At 45.6% G+C, this 18,653-nt stretch overlaps 1 protein-coding gene across 3 annotated transcripts in view; it reads right to left on the bottom strand.

Moving 5' to 3' along the window:
• The window catches only part of POLA1 (DNA polymerase alpha 1, catalytic subunit), a 450,237-nt gene extending 432,092 nt beyond the window's left edge, over positions 1 to 18,145 (bottom strand). For all 3 annotated transcript variants that reach the window (XM_040423702.1, XM_040423703.1, XM_040423704.1), the window contains exons 1-3: positions 18,024 to 18,145; positions 12,054 to 12,178; positions 10,239 to 10,335 (exon numbers count right to left, since the gene is read on the bottom strand). In XM_040423702.1, coding sequence (XP_040279636.1) covers positions 10,239 to 10,335; positions 12,054 to 12,178; positions 18,024 to 18,060 — 259 coding nt within the window. In that variant the 5' untranslated portion in view covers positions 18,061 to 18,145. The remainder of the gene's footprint in view (positions 1 to 10,238; positions 10,336 to 12,053; positions 12,179 to 18,023) is intronic.
• Positions 18,146 to 18,653: the final 508 nt, after the last annotated feature.

Genomic DNA, 18,653 nt, shown 5'->3' with positions numbered 1-18,653 from the left:
AAGATGGTACCCCTTGCCGAATAAGGGTGACACCAAGTCCCAGACTGTCTTCCCACTGCTCCCCAGGTAGTCAGGGCAACCGACCGGCTCCAGGGTCTGATCTTTTCCCTCATAGATCCGAAATTTGTGGGTATAGCCTGTGGCCCTTTCACAGAGCTTATACAATTTGACCCCATACCGGGCACGCTTGCTTGGGATGTATTGTTTGATGCCAAGGCGCCCGGTAAAATGTATTAGGGACTCGTCTACGCAGATGTTTTGCTCGGGGGTATACAAATCTGCAAATTTCTGGTTGAAATGGTCTATGAGGGGCCGAATTTTGTGGAGCCGGTCAAAAGCTGGGTGGCCTCTGGGACGGGAGGTGGTGTTGTCGCTAAAATGCAGGAAACGGAGGATGGCCTCAAATCGTGCCCTGGACATAGCAGCAGAGAACATGGGCATGTGATGAATCGGGTGCGTTGACCAATATGACCGCAATTCATGCTTTTTTGTCAGGCCCATGTTGAGGAGAAGGCCCAAAAAAAATTTAATTTCGGAAACTTGGACTGGTTTCCACCGGAAAGGCTGGGCATAAAAGCTTCCCGGGTTGGCGGATATAAATTGTGTGGCATACTGGTTGGTCTCTGCCACGACTAAGTCCAAGAGCTCCGCAGTCAAGAACAGCTCAAAAAATCCCAGGGCCGAACCGATTTGAGCCGTCTCAACCCGAACTCCAGACTGGGCGGTGAAAGGGGGAACTACAGGTGCGGCTGAAGTTGGTGACTGCCAATCAGGGTTTGCCAGCACCTCAGGGATTCTAGGGGCTCTACGGGCCTGTCTGTGCGGTGGCTGCGACGGGGTAACTACTGCACGTGCCACCGTACCAGCTTCAACTGCCCTTCTGGTGCTCGCCATGTCACCATGTTGTACGGCAGTGCTGGTACTAGGTCCAGGGAGGGCTGCGCTGCTGGTGTATGCCTCACCACGTGATCCGGCAGCGACAGCCCCACTCTGCTGCTCTTGAAGCGGATCCTGCATAACCTGTGGTCTAGCGACACGGGGCCGGGTACGCCTGGTGCTGCCAGGGACCTCCACCTCCTCGTCCGAACTTTGGGTCAGAGAGCCACTGCTTTCCACAGGTTCATATTCTGACCCGCTAGATTCGTCAGATGAGGGTTCCCACTCCTCATCCGACTGGGTCAGAATCCTGTAGGCCTCTTCAGAAGAATACCCCCTGTTTGACATTTTGGACTACTAAATTTAAGGGTATTCCCTGAGACTACCCAAGAAAAAAAGCAAACCTGTCTTACAAAGGGGAGGCTAGCGAAGTACCAGAGGCCGCTGCGGGTGATAAAAAATATCAAAACTGATTTTTTTTATCGCCGCAGTGCGTGTAAAATAATTGTGCAGTGATCAAAAAATATATAATTTTTGTCACTGCGGTGGGGCGGGCGTGGGTGAACGCACGTGTGGGCGACCGATCAGGCCTGATCGGGCAAACACTGCGTTTTGGGTGGAGGGCGAACTAAAGTGACACTAATACTATTATAGATCTGACCGTGATCAGTTTTGATCACTTACAGATACTATAAAAGTACAAATGCTGATTAGCGATACGCTATTCAGCGAATAAAAGTGACTGCGGTGCGGTGGGGTGGGCGCTAACTGACGCTAACTACCTAACCAAGGGGCCTAAACTATCCCTAAAACCTAACAGCCAATACTAGTGAAAAAAAAAAAGTGACAGTTTACACTGATCACTTTTTTTCCTTTCACTGGTGATTGACAGGGGCGATCAAAGGGGTGATCAAAGGGTTAATTGTGGTGCAGGGGGGTGATCAGGGGCTACAGTGAAGTGTTTGGTGTACTCACAGTGATGTCTGCTTCTCTGCTGGATCCAACCGACGAAAAGGACCAGCAGAGGAGCAGAGAAGCCATATAACAGATCATATTTACTAATATGATCTGTTATATGGCTTGTGATTGGATTTTTTAAAAATCGCCAGCCTGCCAGCCAATGATCATTGCTGGCAGGCTGGTGACGAACTTGTTCTTTAACTTTTGCCGGCCCGCGATGCGCATGCGCGGGCCGGCTTGGAGCGAAATCTCGCGTCTCGCGAGATGACGCGTATATGCGTGACTGTGCGCAGCGCTGCCACCTCCGGAACGCGAATCTGCTTACAGCGGTCCGGAGGTGGTTAATCTGACTGCATGTAAAGAGACATCTCCACCCAGAAAGTACTGCTTTTAGGGGATGCTTTTGTGCATATGGAATCCAGGGCAGTCACAGGCTCATGTGCCTCTACAGAAGCCATACTACAGATTACAACCATGGTAATATTGGCCATGTTCATGAGTCCTAAAGGTCTATTAACATGAGACGATTTTTTATACATGAAACTTTTTAGTGTGTCTTGCGGTAAAAACTGCATTGCCAAACCACAGCCATTTGCAGTAAAAGTCATACAGTTCTGTTGCAGAGCCATTGCCCTCCCGGCACACTAATGGACAATTTACCTACACTCTATTTGGTGTAGTTATATGCTGTGGATGAAGTATTGCTATTTAAAGCAGCAAGCGAACCACTAAGTGTGAATACACCCTAAATGAACTGCAGATTAATTTACTTGGATGTTCACCAGTGTGAAACTATTTATGGGCAAATTGTCTGAGAATAGCATGCATAGTGCCATATTACGGACCAGTGTGTGCATGAACCATTAATCTCATATTGGGCATGATCTGCACTATAAAACTATGAACTCACCAAAAAGGCGTCGATGCCAAACTTTATTATCCCCTTCCCGACTGCCCACTGGATATATACGTCCTATCTGCACATACTGCAGATAGCATGTATATAAACCTTTAGGCAGTGCTGGGATTAAAGCTCCGGCAATCTAGCAGGAGCAGGTCGGGTCCTGGCTTTGAGACCATGAGGAGAAAACAGGAGCTGGAGGACAGCGCAGCACAAGCGCCAGGGGGACAGCAGGAAGAGCCATAGCCACTTCCTTTGTTAGTCCCGGCGGTCACGTGAAAGCCAGGGGTGTCTGGGACAGGAGCAAAGCTGCAGGGTCTAAGGAGACTTTGATCAGCTCTGTCTGAATGTAATGTCCCCACAGGGGGCTGCTTTCCCTTGTAACTGGCGCTTCTGTGGATACCCCAGTTACAGTGGAGAAAAAAAAAAAAAAGAGAAGGTCTTTTAACCACCTCCGGACCGCTGTACGCAGATTCGCGTTCCGGAGGTGGCAGCGCTGCGCACAATCACGCATATACGCGTCATCTCGCGAGACGCGAGATTTCGCTCAAAGCCGGCATGCGCATCGCGGGCCGGCAAAATTCAAAGAAGAAGTTAGTCACCAGCCTGCCAGCAACGATCATTGGCTGGCAGGCTGGCGATTTTCAAAAAATCCAATCAAAAGTCATATAACAGATCATATTAGTAAATATGATCTGTTATATGGCTTCTCTGCTCCTGTGCTGGTCCTTTTCGTCGGTTGGATCCAGCACAGGAGCAGACTGAACTGTGAGTAGCACCAACACTACACCTTAGCCCCAGATCACCCCCCTGCACCCCAATTAACCCTTTGATCACCCCTTTGATCGCCCCTGTCAATCACTAGAGAAAGGAAAAAAAGTGATCAGTGTAAACTGTCACTTTTTTTTTTCACTGGTATTGGCTGTTAGGTTTTAGGGATAGTTTAGGCCCCTTGGTTAGGTAGTTAGCGTCAGTTAGCGCCCACCCCACCGCACCGCAGTCACTTTTATTCGCTGAATAGCGTATCGCTAATCAGCATTTGTACTTTTATAGTATCTGTAAGTGATCAAAACTGATCACGGTCAGATCTATAATAGTATTAGTGTCACTTTAGTTCGCCCTCCACCCAAAACGCAGTGTTTGCCCGATCAGGCCTGATCGGTCGCCCACACGTGCGTTCACCCACGCCCGCCCCACCGCAGTGACAAAAAATATATATTTTTTGATCACTGCACATTCATTTTACACGCACTGCGGCGATAAAAAAATCCGTTTTGATATTTTTTATCAACCGCAGCGGCCTCCGGTACTTCGCTAGCCTCCCCTTTGTAAGACAGGCTTGCTTTTTTTCTTGGGTAGTCTCAGGGAATACCCCTAAATTTAGTAGTCCAAAATGTCAAACAGGGGGTATTCTTCTGAAGAGGCCTACAGGATTCTGACCCAGTCGGATGAGGAGTGGGAACCCTCACCTGATGAATCTAGCGGGTCAGAATATGAACCTGTGGAAAGCAGTGGCTCTCTGACCCAAAGTTCGGACGAGGAGGTGGAGGTCCCTGGCAGCACCAGGCGTACCCGGCCCCGTGTCGCTAGACCACAGGTTATGCAGGATCCGCTTCAAGAGCAGCAGAGTGGGGCTGTCGCTGCCGGATCACGTGGTGAGGCATACACCAGCAGCGCAGCCCTCCCTGGACCTAGTACCAGCACTGCCGTACAACATGGTGACGTGGCGAGCACCAGAAGGGCAGTTGAAGCTGGTACGGTGGCACGTGCAGTAGTTACCCCGTCGCAGCCACCGCACAGACAGGCCCGTAGAGCCCCTAGAATCCCTGAGGTGCTGGCAAACCCTGATTGGCAGTCACCAACTTCAGCCGCACCTGTAGTTCCCCCTTTCACCGCCCAGTCTGGAGTTCGGGTTGAGACGGCTCAAATCGGTTCGGCCCTGGGATTTTTTGAGCTGTTCTTGACTGCGGAGCTCTTGGACTTAGTCGTGGCAGAGACCAACCAGTATGCCACACAATTTATATCCGCCAACCCGGGAAGCTTTTATGCCCAGCCTTTCCGGTGGAAACCAGTCCAAGTTTCCGAAATTAAAATTTTTTTGGGCCTTCTCCTCAACATGGGCCTGACAAAAAAGCATGAATTGCGGTCATATTGGTCAACGCACCCGATTCATCACATGCCCATGTTCTCTGCTGCTATGTCCAGGGCACGATTTGAGGCCATCCTCCGTTTCCTGCATTTTAGCGACAACACCACCTCCCGTCCCAGGGGCCACCCAGCTTTTGACCGGCTCCACAAAATTCGGCCCCTCATAGACCATTTCAACCAGAAATTTGCAGATTTGTATACCCCCAAGCAAAACATCTGCGTAGACGAGTCCCTAATACATTTTACCGGGCGCCTTGGCTTCAAACAATACATCCCAAGCAAGCGTGCCTGGTATAGGGTCAAATTGTATAAGCTCTGTGAAAGGGCCACAGGCTATACCCACAAATTTCGGATCTATGAGGGAAAAGATCATACCCTGGAGCCGGTCGGTTGCCCTGACTACCTGGGGAGCAGTGGGAAGACAGTCTGGGACTTAGTGTCACCCTTATTCGGCAAGGGGTACCATCTTTATGTGGACAATTTTTACACAAGTGTGGCCCTCTTTAGGCATTTGTTTCTAGAACGGATTTGCGCCTGTGGCACCGCGCGAACTAGTCGCGTGGGCTTCCCCCAACGGCTTGTAACCACCCGTCTTGCAAGGGGGGAGAGGGCTGCCTTGTGTAACGAAGAACTGCTCGCGGTGAAATGGAGAGACAAGCGTGACGTTTACATGCTCTCCTCCATTCACGCAGACACGACAATCCAAATTGAGCGAGCAACCCGTGTCATTGAAAAGCCCCTCTGTGTCCACGACTATAATGCGCTCATGGGAGGGGTGGACTTCAATGACCAGATGTTGTCTCCGTGTTTAGTTTCCCGCAGAACCAGACGCTGGTATAAGAAGGTGTCTGTATATTTAATTCAATTGGCGCTGTACAATAGTTTTGTTCTCTACAGTAAGGCTGGGAGAACACGATCTTTCCTCAAATTCCAGGAAGAGATCATCGAGAACCTCCTTTACCCAGGAGGTTCCGTGGCCCCACCCACCAGTGTAGTTAGCCGTCTACACGAGCGACATTTCCCCAGTGTCGTTGCTGGTACCTCAACCCAACCGTCACCCCGAAAAAGATGTCGTGTCTGTAGCAGGAGTGGAATAAGGCGTGACACCCGCTATTTCTGTCCTGACTGTCCTGCCCTATGCTTTGGTGAGTGTTTCCGGAAGTACCACACACAGGTACACCTAGCATAGGGAATGCATCTCACAGGACAGGCACACAGGGCTATTAGGGCCATTTTACTCTCAGCTGCTGCAAACCTCTCCTTTCACCTGGGATAAAGTGCATAACGTACTTCGCCACATCTTTGGGCGATTTGCGCTTTGCACATTGTCCCATGGGGAAGGAGAGGTTTGTTCTATAAAGGTAAAAAAAACTAAACAAAAAAGAAATTACCGGTAAGTAAAAAAGTTAAAAAAAGTTAATATGTTCTGTTCTAAAGTTAATAAAGTTATTGCTTTGCGGCCTGGTTTTTTCTTTTTTGTTTTGTTTTTTTTACCTTCCAGGTGGACCAACCGATCGACCAGCTGCAGCACTGATGTGCATTCGGACAGAAGCATTGCGCTGCTGTCAGATTACACGCAAGTCGGTGTATGCGGCGCTGCAAGACGAGATTTCTCCTCTGCAGTAAAAGATATGTTTGCCGAGGCATATGAGCTGAGGAGGTGGCGGTGTTCATATACTTTGGCAAACACTTTGTATATATAAAAAAAAAAAATCCCGGCAATGATTTATTCATCCACATCGATTGATGTGAATGGAGAAATCGGGTTTGCCAGGGCATACGAGCTGAAGTGGGTATGGATGTTGGGCGGAGCTCCTATGTCCTGGCAGACGCCTTTCCCCTCCTTTTTCTTTTTTTGGCAGAGATTTTTTCATCCACATTGATCGATGCGAATGAAGAAATCTGTGCCGTTCATTTTTTTCTTTCAGCCCAGAGGCTGAACGGAAAAAAAAAATCTCATTACCCGTATGCTCAATATAAGGAGAATAGCAGAAACTCCTAATGCTGGGCATACATGTAATGATTGCGGAGACCCTCAAAGGCCAGGGCAGTACAAACACCCCACAAATAACACCATTTTGGAAAGAAGACACCCCAAGGTATTCGCTGAGGGGCATATTGAGTCCATGAAAGATGGAAATTTTTGTCCCAAGTTAGCGGAAAGGGAGACTTTGTGAGAACAAAATCAAAAAAATCAATTTCCGCTAACTTGTGCCAAAAAAATTTTTTTTCAATGAACTCGCCATGCCCCTCATTGAATACCTTGGGGTGTCTTCTTTCCAAAATGGGGTCACATGTGGGGTATTTATACTGCCCTGGCATTTTAGGGGCCCCAAAGCGTGAGAAGAAGTCTGGTATCCAAATGTCTAAAAATGCCCTCCTAAAAGGAATTTGGGCCCCTTTGCCCACCTAGGCAGCAAAAAAGTGTCACACATCTGGTATCTCTGTATTCAGGAGAAGTTGAGGAATGTGTTTTGGGGTGTCATATACCCATGCTGGGTGAGATAAATATCTTGGTCAAATGCCAACTTTGTATAAAAAAATGGGAAAAGTTGTCTTTTGCCAAGATATTTCTCTCACCCAGCATGGGTATATGTAAAATGACACCACAAAACACATTCCCCACCTTCTCCTGAGTACGGAGATACCAGATGTGTGACACTTTTTTGCAGCCTAGGTGGGCAAAGGGGCCCACATTCCAAAGAGCACCTTTCGGATTTCACAGGTCATTTACCTACTTACCACACATTAGGGCCCCTGGAAAATGCCAGGGCAGTATAACTACCCCACAAGTGACCCCATTTTGGAAAGAAGACACCCCAAGGTATTCCGTGAGGGGCATGGCGAGTTCCTAGAATTTTTTCTTTTTTGTCACAAGTTAGTGGAAAATGATGATTTTTTTTTTTTTTTTTTTTCTTCATACAAAGTCTCATATTCCACTAACTTGTGACAAAAAATAAAAACTTCCATGAACTCACTATGCCCATCAGCGAATACCTTGGGGTCTCTTCTTTCCAAAATGGGGTCACTTGTGGGGTAGTTATACTGCCCTGGCATTCTAGGGGCCCAAATGTGTGGTAAGGAGTTTGAAATCAAATTCTGTAAAAAATGACCTGTGAAATCCGAAAGGTGCTCTTTGGAATATGGGCCCCTTTGCCCACCTAGGCTGCAAAAAAGTGTCACACATCTGGTATCTCTGTATTCAGGAGAAGTTGAGGAATGTGTTTTGGGGTGTCTTTTTACATATACCCATGCTGGGTGAGTTAAATATCTTGGTCAAATGCCAACTTTGTATAGAAAAAATGGGAAAAGTTGTCTTTTGCCAAGATATTTCTCTCACCCAGCATGGGTATATATAAAATGACACCCCAAAACACATTCCCCACCTTCTCCTGAGTACGGAGATACCAGATGTGTGACACTTTTTTGCAGCCTAGGTGGGCAAAGGGGCCCATATTCCAAAGAGCACCTTTCGGATTTCACAGGTCATTTTTTACAGAATTTGATTTCAAACTCCTTACCACACATTTGGGCCCCTAGAATGCCAGGGCAGTATAACTACCCCACAAGTGACCCCATTTTGGAAAGAAGAGACCCCAAGGTATTCGCTGATGGGCATAGTGAGTTCATAGAACTTTTTATTTTTTGTCACAAGTTAGTGGAATATGAGACTTTGTAAGAAAAAAAAAAAAAATCATCATTTTCCGCTAACTTGTGACAAAAAATAAAAAGTTCTATGAACTCACTATGCCCATCAGCGAATACCTTAGGGTGTGAACTTTCCGAAATGGGGTCATTTGTGGGGTGTTTGTACTGTCTGGGCATTGTAGAACCTCAGGAAACATGACAGGTGCTCAGAAAGTCAGAGCTGCTTCAAAAAGCGGAAATTCACATTTTTGTACCATAGTTTGTAAACGCTATAACTTTTACCCAAACCATTTTTTTTTTTACCCAAACATTTTTTTTTTTATCAAAGACATGTAGAACAATAAATTTAGAGCAAAATTTATATATGGATGCCGTTTTTTTTTGCAAAATTTTACAACTGAAAGTGAAAAATGTCCTTTTTTTGCAAAAAAATCGTTAAATTTCAATTAATAACAAAAAAAGTAAAAATGTCAGCAGCAATGAAATACCACCAAATGAAAGCTCTATTAGTGAGAAGAAAAGGAGGTAGAATTAATTTGGGTGGTAAGTTGCATGACCGAGCAATAAACGGTTAAAGTAGTGTAGGTCAGAAGTGTAAAAAGTGGCCTGGTCTTTCAGGGTGTTTAAGCACTGGGGGCTGAGGTGGTTAATGACCTCCTGGGGTACATATGTGCCAAAAATAAAAAAAACTATAAGTAAAAAAAAAATTATATATATATATATATATATATATATATATATATATATATATATATTAATAACAAATTAAAAAATAAATAAAAATGTGGTCACTAGCAGAAACAAACAGTCACCCCGTTCGCTCAAACCTATACATGTGTCACAAAATAGGGAACCCATTGCAATAATTAATTTCTGTCAGTTTAAATATTTAATAAAAATATATAATTAAAAATAATTATTTTTTAATAATAATTAGCGGTTTTCCTCCAAATGAAACCTAAACAAAGGGAAAAAAAAATCTCTAAAAAAACATTCTAATAAGTCCCAAGTGTCAAGTAAAAAATAAAAAATAAATTATTTTGGTAGTCAAACAAATAAAAAAAAAAAAAAGGTAGGGTCACTAAACCACCACGCGCACAAATTCACAAAAATTTGCCTGGACATTCAGGAAATTTTTGGGCCCAGTCCTTGAAGCAGAAGTTTCTCCTCTCTATCAGTCCAGTATAAAAGTTCAGAACATGTACCCCTATAGTAACTAGAATTTAAATGAATGTGGAAAGAGGGGGCACACCAATAAATACAATTAGTCTGAAGAGTGCAAAAGGGTGGTTAAAAAATAGTACAACACAAATCCGACCCAAGGAAGAGTCACAAGAACCACCCTATATGAATGCCTATCCAACAATCGCTATAGGTAAAAATATATGTAAAGTTTATTAGACACACAAAACAAACAAACACATTAAAAATTGTATACAATATAAACAGCATGTCGGTGCAAAAATATAGCGTCACCAACACATGCAGAATCCACTGAATAAGGACATGCAATATAACCCAGCTAAACAAAATGTGCACTTATAAATAACATGAAGAGAACGTCAGATAAGGTAAGACCACTAAATGAATAAAAACAGACCACAATGAGGTCAAATAGCAAGAGCAAAAACCTGTGTGAATCTCTCTATCAGTCCAGTAGAAAAGTTCAGAACATGCACCCCTATAGTAACTAGAATTTACTTACCATCATCCACTATCCAGTCATCATCTTGGCGTTCACGGACTATCCTCGAGTAGGAGTCCTCATCCACCTCTTCATAAATGCTTGCCATTTCTTCCACCTAACAGCAAAACAGATAAATGCTGAACACGTCCATGGAGATGGTAAGAAGCATGTGCGTTAGTCTCTATATACAGAAGCGTCCACCGCCTCCAGTAGGGTTTCCATCACTTTTGGAAAGAGAAACCTTGGCAGAAAATACCCCATAGCAGTACTCTGGTTCTGTCAAGCAGACTGCATACCTCCATCCAACATAAAACGCCCGGTTAGAACAAAGAATGGGTTAATACACTAAATATTAAGTGAATAATCCACTTTTGTAATTTATTAATCAGTGTTAAAATAAGCACCACTGCGTAGCTATCTTGAAAGCCAGCATTGTGTTTGGTATAAAGCCTTCGAGTATAGCCCCTACTTTCTTCTAAGTGGAGATCCAGCACAGCATCATGGTTTCTGAGATAAATGGAAGCCATGACACCAGTGTGAGCATTACGTTTTTTTGTCACACTTATGAAAAACGCATCAAAACTGATTGGACCCACACAGAAAAAACAAACACTGAACACAATCGCAGACAAAACTGAATGAACCTGCTTGCGAAATGGTGGGAGTTTCACTGAACGCACCCGTATCGTTTGTGTGAAAGAGGCCTAAAGGTAACAGCTTCTACCTTTTCTAGATGTGCCTGCTTTATTTTAACGGATTTATTTATTATGGATTTAGCGTATACAGAAACCTAATGCCTTAGTTTGGCTACCTCATCGTCAAGGACAACTTTGACAGCAGCACAAAGAAACCCAGTAACACGCAGCGCGCTTAGCCACCTAACTGTTTTGCCCGAGTCTAGCGCAGGGCAGTGGGAAAAGTAGCTACCTGGAGGGGGGCGGCTGCTTTAGATGCTGCTATCTTCTGAATGGTAGCAGCTAGAAACATGCAACTGGTCTTGTTCGAAAGCTGACATTCCAGACAATACTAGAATGACAGCAATATGTTCAGTACAGGGGAAGATATCACTGATAGAAAACCGGGATGCTGTGAATGCAGCTGAAAGTGAAAGAAAAAGCAAGTTTTACCCGCAATTATTCCCAACTCGATTTCTAAGGCGCCTTTCACACGAGCAAGTATTCTGCGAGGGTGCAATGCGTGATGCGCCTGCACGGAACCCGGACCCATTCATTTCAATGGGGCTGTGTACATCTGCATTGGTTTTCACTCATTACTTGTGCATTGCGTGAAAATCGCAGCATGTTCTATATTCTGCGATATTCTCGCAACGCTGGCCCCACAGAAGTGAATGAAGCAGCGTGAGAATCGCATCCGTAAACAAGTGCGGATGCAATGTGTTTTTTACAGATGGTTGCTAAGAAATGTTGTGTGTACACATTCAGTTTTTTATCACGCACGTGCAAAACGCATTGCACCTGTGCGATAAAAACTAAACAACTGAACGCGATCGCAGGCAAAACTGAATGACCTTGCTGGCGAAATTGCACATTTTTCACTTAACACATTCGCAACGCATCCGGAACTAATCCGGACACGCTCGTCTGTAAGGGGTCTAACAGTGATTTCTCCTCTGTTGCTTGCACTTTAGCTGTCTTTGGTCTTGTATGAAAGCCTGGAATGTCAGTTTTAAACAAGACCAGTTGCATGTTTCTAGCTGCTACTATTCAGGAGATAGCAGCATCTAAAGCAGCCCTCTCGTCCCTCCAGTTAGCTACTTTTCCCACTGCTGGAGCTGGACTGTGGCAAAACGGTTAGGTGGTTAAAATAGTTTACCTCATATTTGACTTTTTCACCAGATTTTGCTTTTCTCAGTCTCTCTAAGGCTTCTTTACGGCCCTTTTTCTCTGTTTTTTCTCGACGAGAGCGAGATGCAGCAAAGCTCCCGGAGTCAGCCATGTCTGAAAATAAAATGACAAGTAATAAGATTTAGTGATAGGCACATTTTCTCAGCACCCAGCATTGGCACAACCTAGAGAGTCCACATGGTACGGTTCTCTCTTCCTGCAGATCAGTGCAAGAAGAGACCACAATAGCACACACGTACCAGCCCTGTGACCACTTTCTGGCACATCTTCAGGTGAATAATGATGTATCTTATGTAACCTTGAAACATAGAATGTGTCGGCAGATAAGAACCATTTGGTCCATCTAGTCTGCCCAATATACTGAATACTATGAATAGCCCCTGGCCCTATCTTATATGAAGGATGGCCTTATGCCTATCCCATTTAAGTATTTGTGATGTATGTGCAGCTTTGTTCTGCATGATATCTAAGTGGGTGTGATTGTGGACTGAGGGTTTTCTTTTTTGTTAGTTTGCAGGTCACCAGCAAGAGGTTAAAAGGGGTTGTCCATCGCCTATGAAAAAAAAAGCATACTTACCTGCTCCATGGCTCCTGGGCTGTTTTCACTGCACTTTCAGCCCCCACATGTAAACTTCCTACATGGACAGGGTCATGTTCGTCAATGCAGCCAATGACTGACCACATCAGTGACTTGTAATGTGCTGCTTGGGGACATGTCACCACTGAGGTCAGTCCATACCCAGTACATGCAGGAAGTCTGTATGTGAGGAACAGAAGTGCAGTGAAGACAGCTTGGAAGCCAGGACCAGACCAGGCCTCTTTCACATCAGCGTTTGTTACGTTTATTCTTTTGCTCCCTTATAGGAGCAGAACAATAAAACTGAAGCAAATGGAGCCGAACAGACCCACTGGGATCCGTTCGGGAGGATCATTTTTTAGCAAAGAAAATAATTCTGCATGCGGGTCTTTCTTCTCTGCTATTTTTAACAAATTCTGTGAAGAGAGCCTAATGGGCTATTCACACAACCGTATCCATTTTGCGGTCCTGCAAAACACGGATGTGGTCCTTGTGCATCCCATACTTTTCACGGGTCCCACTGTAATAATTAGAGATGAGCGAATTCCTGAAATTGATGAGCGAATTTTATGAAATTAGTTCACGCTTCGTTTACTGGTAAAAGGTGAATTGCGTTATGGATTCCGTTACCATGGACCATAACGCAATTCTATTACGGAATGCACAACGGAATGCCTTCAGATGCATACCGTCATAATAGAAGTCTATGGCCTGCATAAAGGAAACGGGATGAATCAGTTTTTGCAGCCCACAGACTATTATGACGGAATGAATAACGGAATGCCTTTGTTATGCATTCAGTCATAGAATTGAACTATGGTCCATGGTAACGGAATCCATAACGAAATTTACCTTTTACCAGTAAACGAAGCGTGAACAAATTTTAAAATATGAAATTCGCTCATCTCTAGTAATAATGACTATCCTTTGAGAAAATAGGACATGTTCTATCTTTTGTGCTGGATCACAGAATGGACACACGGATGCAGACGGCACGCGGTGTGCTGTCTACATTTTTTGTGGCCCTATTGAAGTGAATGGGTTAGCGTGCGACCTGCAAAAATGCAGATCAGGTGTGGACTGAAAATACTGTCACATGAATAGCCCCTAAGTATGCTTCCCGCCACAGGTCACATGGACAACCCCTTTAAGCCTTTGCGGGTGGCAAAAGAATCATAAGTGCAGAGTATAGTCCTTCCAGGGTAATCTCTCCAGCCTTCCTCTACCAGGTACAACTTGATAAAGGTTATAATACCGAAACGTCTTCTTATGTTCTCTGGATGTCAATTCTTTAAAGGGGTTGTCCCACAAAAAATAATCTACAGTTTTCAAACCAGCAGCAGGATCTGAACACTTTTGTAATTGCATGTAATTAAAGATTTAGCATAGCCACCAAGTTAGGCTACTTTCACACTTGCGTTCAGAGCGGATCCGTCTGGTGTCTGCACAGACGGATCCGCTCCTATAATGCAAACGATGGTATCCGTTCAGAACGGATCCGTCTGCATTATATTTCACAAAAAAATCTAAGTGTGAAAGTTAGTCAGACGGATCCGTCCAGACTTTGCACTGAAAGTCAATGGGGGACGGATCAGTTTGAAAATTGCACCATATTGTGTCAACTTCAAACTGATCCGTCCCCATTGACTTACATTGTAAGTCTGGAAGGATCCGTTTGGCTCTGCACGGCCAGGCGGACACCCGAACGCTGCAAGCTGCATTCGGGTGTCCGCCTGCTGAGCGGAACGGAGGCCAAGCGGAGCCAAACTGAGGCATTCTGAGCGGATCCGCATCCAGTCAGACTGCATTGGGGCTGGACGGATGCGTTCGGGGCCGCTTGTGAGAGCCTTCAAACGGAGCTCACAAGCGGAACCCCGAACTCAAGTGTGAAAGTAGCCTTATTCAATGAAAGCTAGCTGTATAGCGCCACCTGCTGTGTCCTTTTTCTTCTTCCTTTGTCCTGCTCACTGAGAAGGCCGCACATGCTCAGTTTCATCCTTCTACTGCCTCCTGAGTTGTGATAAGGAAAACGCTCTCTCTTGTAAAGGTCGCACAATGTTCCGTAATTACAACAGTTTGTCCCATTGAGGTGAATGTACTGTAATTACAATGCGCCGCTGATGCAAAGGAGATGACGCACCAGTAATTTGGAAGAGGAAGCAGCATTCACTCGAATGTCACTACCGCTTCAAACAGCTGATCAGCCGGGGCGCCAGGAGTCAGACCCCCCCCCCATCTGATATTGATGACCTATCCTGACCATAAGTCAAATATTGTAGCACGGCACAACCCCAATGTCCTATTCGTCTCCACTTTGTGAATTCCTCTGCATTTCAGCACCAAAATCCGTGTGTGTTGAATATCTGTGGATTTTGATGCAGTTTTTCCCTGATCTTATCCTTTGCATTGCAAAGCGTGAAATCTGCGCTAACAATTGACATTCTGCGGATTTCAATATCCTCACAGCAGGTGAATTTCAGCCCCGAATAAGTGAAGTGGACATGAGATGTCAGGTCTCATCCACTATGTGCATCCTGAAGGGGTTTTGTGGCAATGACACTCATGCTACCTATACCTTGTGGCCTTCATACTTACCTGCTCCTGTCCTGCATGCTGGCTCCCATTCCTCCATAGTCTGGTCCCCGTATGGGCACAGTCACTTACACCACTGCAGCCAATAATTGGCTTCAGCAATGACGTGTCGCTTGGGGATGGAAGAAAACAAGCTGGGGAGCAGAAAAAGGAGGAATGAGAGGATCAGGTAAGTATGACTATTTTAATAGGCAAGGCAGGCTACAGGGCATCAGTAACATGAGTATAGGAGGCTCCATTGTACATCTGTACGAATGGGGTCTGCGTCATATACACCACATTCCCCTCTAGAAGCAATAATTAGGCTCACATTGCGAGAGCGGCGGTCAAGTTTTGATGTACGTTTATGGCGAAATTTTGCAGTCTTGAGGTTTTAATACATGATCAAGCAAGAGTCCATTGTCTAGCTCGCTGAAACATCAGTTGGGGGGGACTTTTTGCAATTTTCACAGTTGCTGTTAAAAGAACTTAAAGGGGTTGTCTTACTTCAGCAAATGGAATCTATCATGTAGACAAAGTTAAAGGCGTTGTCCCCTTCTGTTATACTGATGACCCATCAATATCAGATCTGCCGTCACCACCGCCGATCAGATGTTTGCGTTCTCTTCCGTTTACCTGCTCGCCATTGACACTGCCTCGCTGTGGAGTCGGTACTCCAAAGGTCCGACTCCTTCATACGACCAATATACAGTAATAACACATTTCCTGTAGTAAAATGGTAATATCAGGCTTTTTCTCACAATTACATCAATGACCAGGCTGCTTAGATACATAAAGCAGATTTGATGTTACAAAGTGGAATGCTGCCGGAGCGGACGACATCCTGATGCGTCCTAAGTAAACGTGCAATAACTGGAAAACGTATGCTTTCAATAATAGGAAATCCATGAATCTGTCCTCAGAAAAAGACCATGTGCAAATTGTGGAACACACGCGGCCGGTATCCGTGTGCTGCGGATCCGCAAAACACTACAGTCTTGCGAATGTAGCCTTAATCAGAACCTCCTTCATGGATGACAGCATGAAGCGGCAAAGCAGCGAACACACAGCAACACCTGACTAACATAAGAGCCTTAGATTGATAGAACATAAATATATTTTATTAATAACATTTCTAAACTTCCTAAAGTTAAATTAATTATACAATATTACTAAAAGTCTTTTTTCAAGCTAGAGGCAGTACCTTTTCCCATCACATTATATACACTGCTCATTTCCATGGTTACGACCACCCTGTAATCCAGCAGTGGTCGTGCTTGCATACTATAGGACAAAGCACCGGCCTCTCTGGGGCCCGGGAGTGCACATAAGCACAGACTCCCTGCAGCAGTGGCCGTAACTTGTGTTTCAGGTTCAGAGTACAAGGTTCGGGATATCTAAGAATTCCGCTACCACGGACCTTAAGTTATGGTCCGTGGTAGCGGAATCCGTAACGGAATTCTTAGATAACCAAATCTGAAACACAAGTTCGCTCATTCCTAGCCATATCCCCTGGATACGAGCAGTGTATAATGTGATGGGAAAATGAATGAAGCAATATGGACAATCACAATACATAAGTAAGTGCCTTGTATTAAAGAGGACCTGTCACCACTCCTGACATGCCCGTTTTAATAGCTTCATGTATACTCCATGTAATAACAGTTATGGGGCATCTATGTTGTGTCATTCCTTTATTATTTCTACTAGAAGTTATAAATGAATTGCTATTAGCCTTCAATAAGGGTACAGAGGGGAGGTACCTGCACAGACTGATTCTATCCAATCAGTGCTGCCATTTCCGGTCTAACCAACTGGTCCCCCCCCCCCCCATCCTTCCCCTCTGTACCCTTAGACAGACTGCTAGAAAGTCATTCATAACTTCTAGTAGAAAAAATAAAGAAACGGCACAACACAGAGACACAAGAAGAGATGTTCCAGACATGGGGAATACAAGAAGCTATTAAAACAGACATGTCAGGAGTGGGGAGAGGTCCTCTAACTTTCTCTACATGATAAATGCCATTGCTCAAGTGAGACAATCCCTTTAAAGGGGTTGTGCCATCTCGGACATTGGGGGCATATTGCTAGGATATGTCCTGGAGGACTTACAACGGAGACCCCCAAAGTCCTGCGCATGCGCGGCCACCCTCCATTCATTCCTACGGGGGCACCGAAAATGCGCCAAGTCCCAGTGAAATAAATGGAAAGCACACCGCACATAAGCGGCCATTCGCGGTGTGCCCTCCGGGACTGTGCAGGTTCTGTTCCAAGTACAGGTGTGGGTCCCACAGATGGGACATACACCTACCAGACATTGGGGACATATCCTAGCGATACGACCCCACTGTCGAAGATGGGACCACCCCTTTAAGACAGACAAGGCTCTCTTGTCACATGGACGGTGGAAGCCACAGATGTCACTGATGCCGGCTTCATGAAGTCAGCATTTGTGGTACCTCACTATTTGGGCTGAGAGAGTTGGGGCCAGGACAGATGTCATAAATGGAGGTGCCTGACGCAGCACCACATAGTGTAATTGGATTGTCCTGTAAGGTCTGACCACCAGCCAGGACATGCTGGGACTACTAGTACTACAGGAGAGGGGCCATCTATAGGGCGGACTGCCCCCAGGAGAAGCCAGCTGTATAAACGAGCGGCCGTCGCGGGGACAGTGCAGGACGTGACTGCCACAGGCTTCCCTGTCACATTTCCAGGCAGCTTCTATGCACCGGGTAGAGCTGACCGCAGCCTATATAACCAGACGGGTCCCCGCCTCCTCCCCGTTACCGTGCTGCTGGCTTCCTCCGCTGGACACAGGGGCCATGCTTGCTGTACTGCAATAATGACGGGAGCCAAGATCCTCGCGCCAAAACACCCAGAACCCGGACAAACAGAACTCCGCAATCGAACTGGCGCGACTTGGGCGACCAATCGGCATAGAACAGGAAAGCGTGCGAACCAATCAGAACACAGCATTGTTCCACAGCGCTCCCACCATGCGCGCTCGCTCCCGCAGCTGAGGGGCGCGTTCCAACAGAAGTTAAGGCACGCATGCGCAAGTCTCTCACGCTAGAAGAGGCGTGCGCATAGAGGGGTTAGATGGGGTGTGAATGTAGTGCTGAAAGGTTCCTTTAATTTCGACATAAAAGTGTTCTGTAGATCTTGGAGGGGGATTTAGAGGGTTATATGTATGCAGTGGTGTAACCAGAGTCCTATGGGTCCCAAAGCAAATATTGGAACACTCACATCCTCCCTGTGGGTATAACCCAGGGGTGCACCACCAATGAGGCGAGGCGATTTGCCCTTACCTGGTGCTGCCTGAGGCAGAGGGGGGCAGCAGAAGGAGGATTATCTGTTTCTGCAGTATAGTATTGGGAAGCACAGAATGTAGTGCTGTATTACCCTGTATGTTTTGTA

The sequence above is a fragment of the Bufo bufo genome, chromosome 3 (genome assembly GCF_905171765.1).
Source record: "Bufo bufo chromosome 3, aBufBuf1.1, whole genome shotgun sequence".
In the NCBI taxonomy this organism is placed as follows: domain Eukaryota; kingdom Metazoa; phylum Chordata; class Amphibia; order Anura; family Bufonidae; genus Bufo; species Bufo bufo.
The sequence above is the reverse complement of the archived record's forward strand: the minus strand, read 5'-3'. Positions and strand labels throughout refer to the sequence as shown.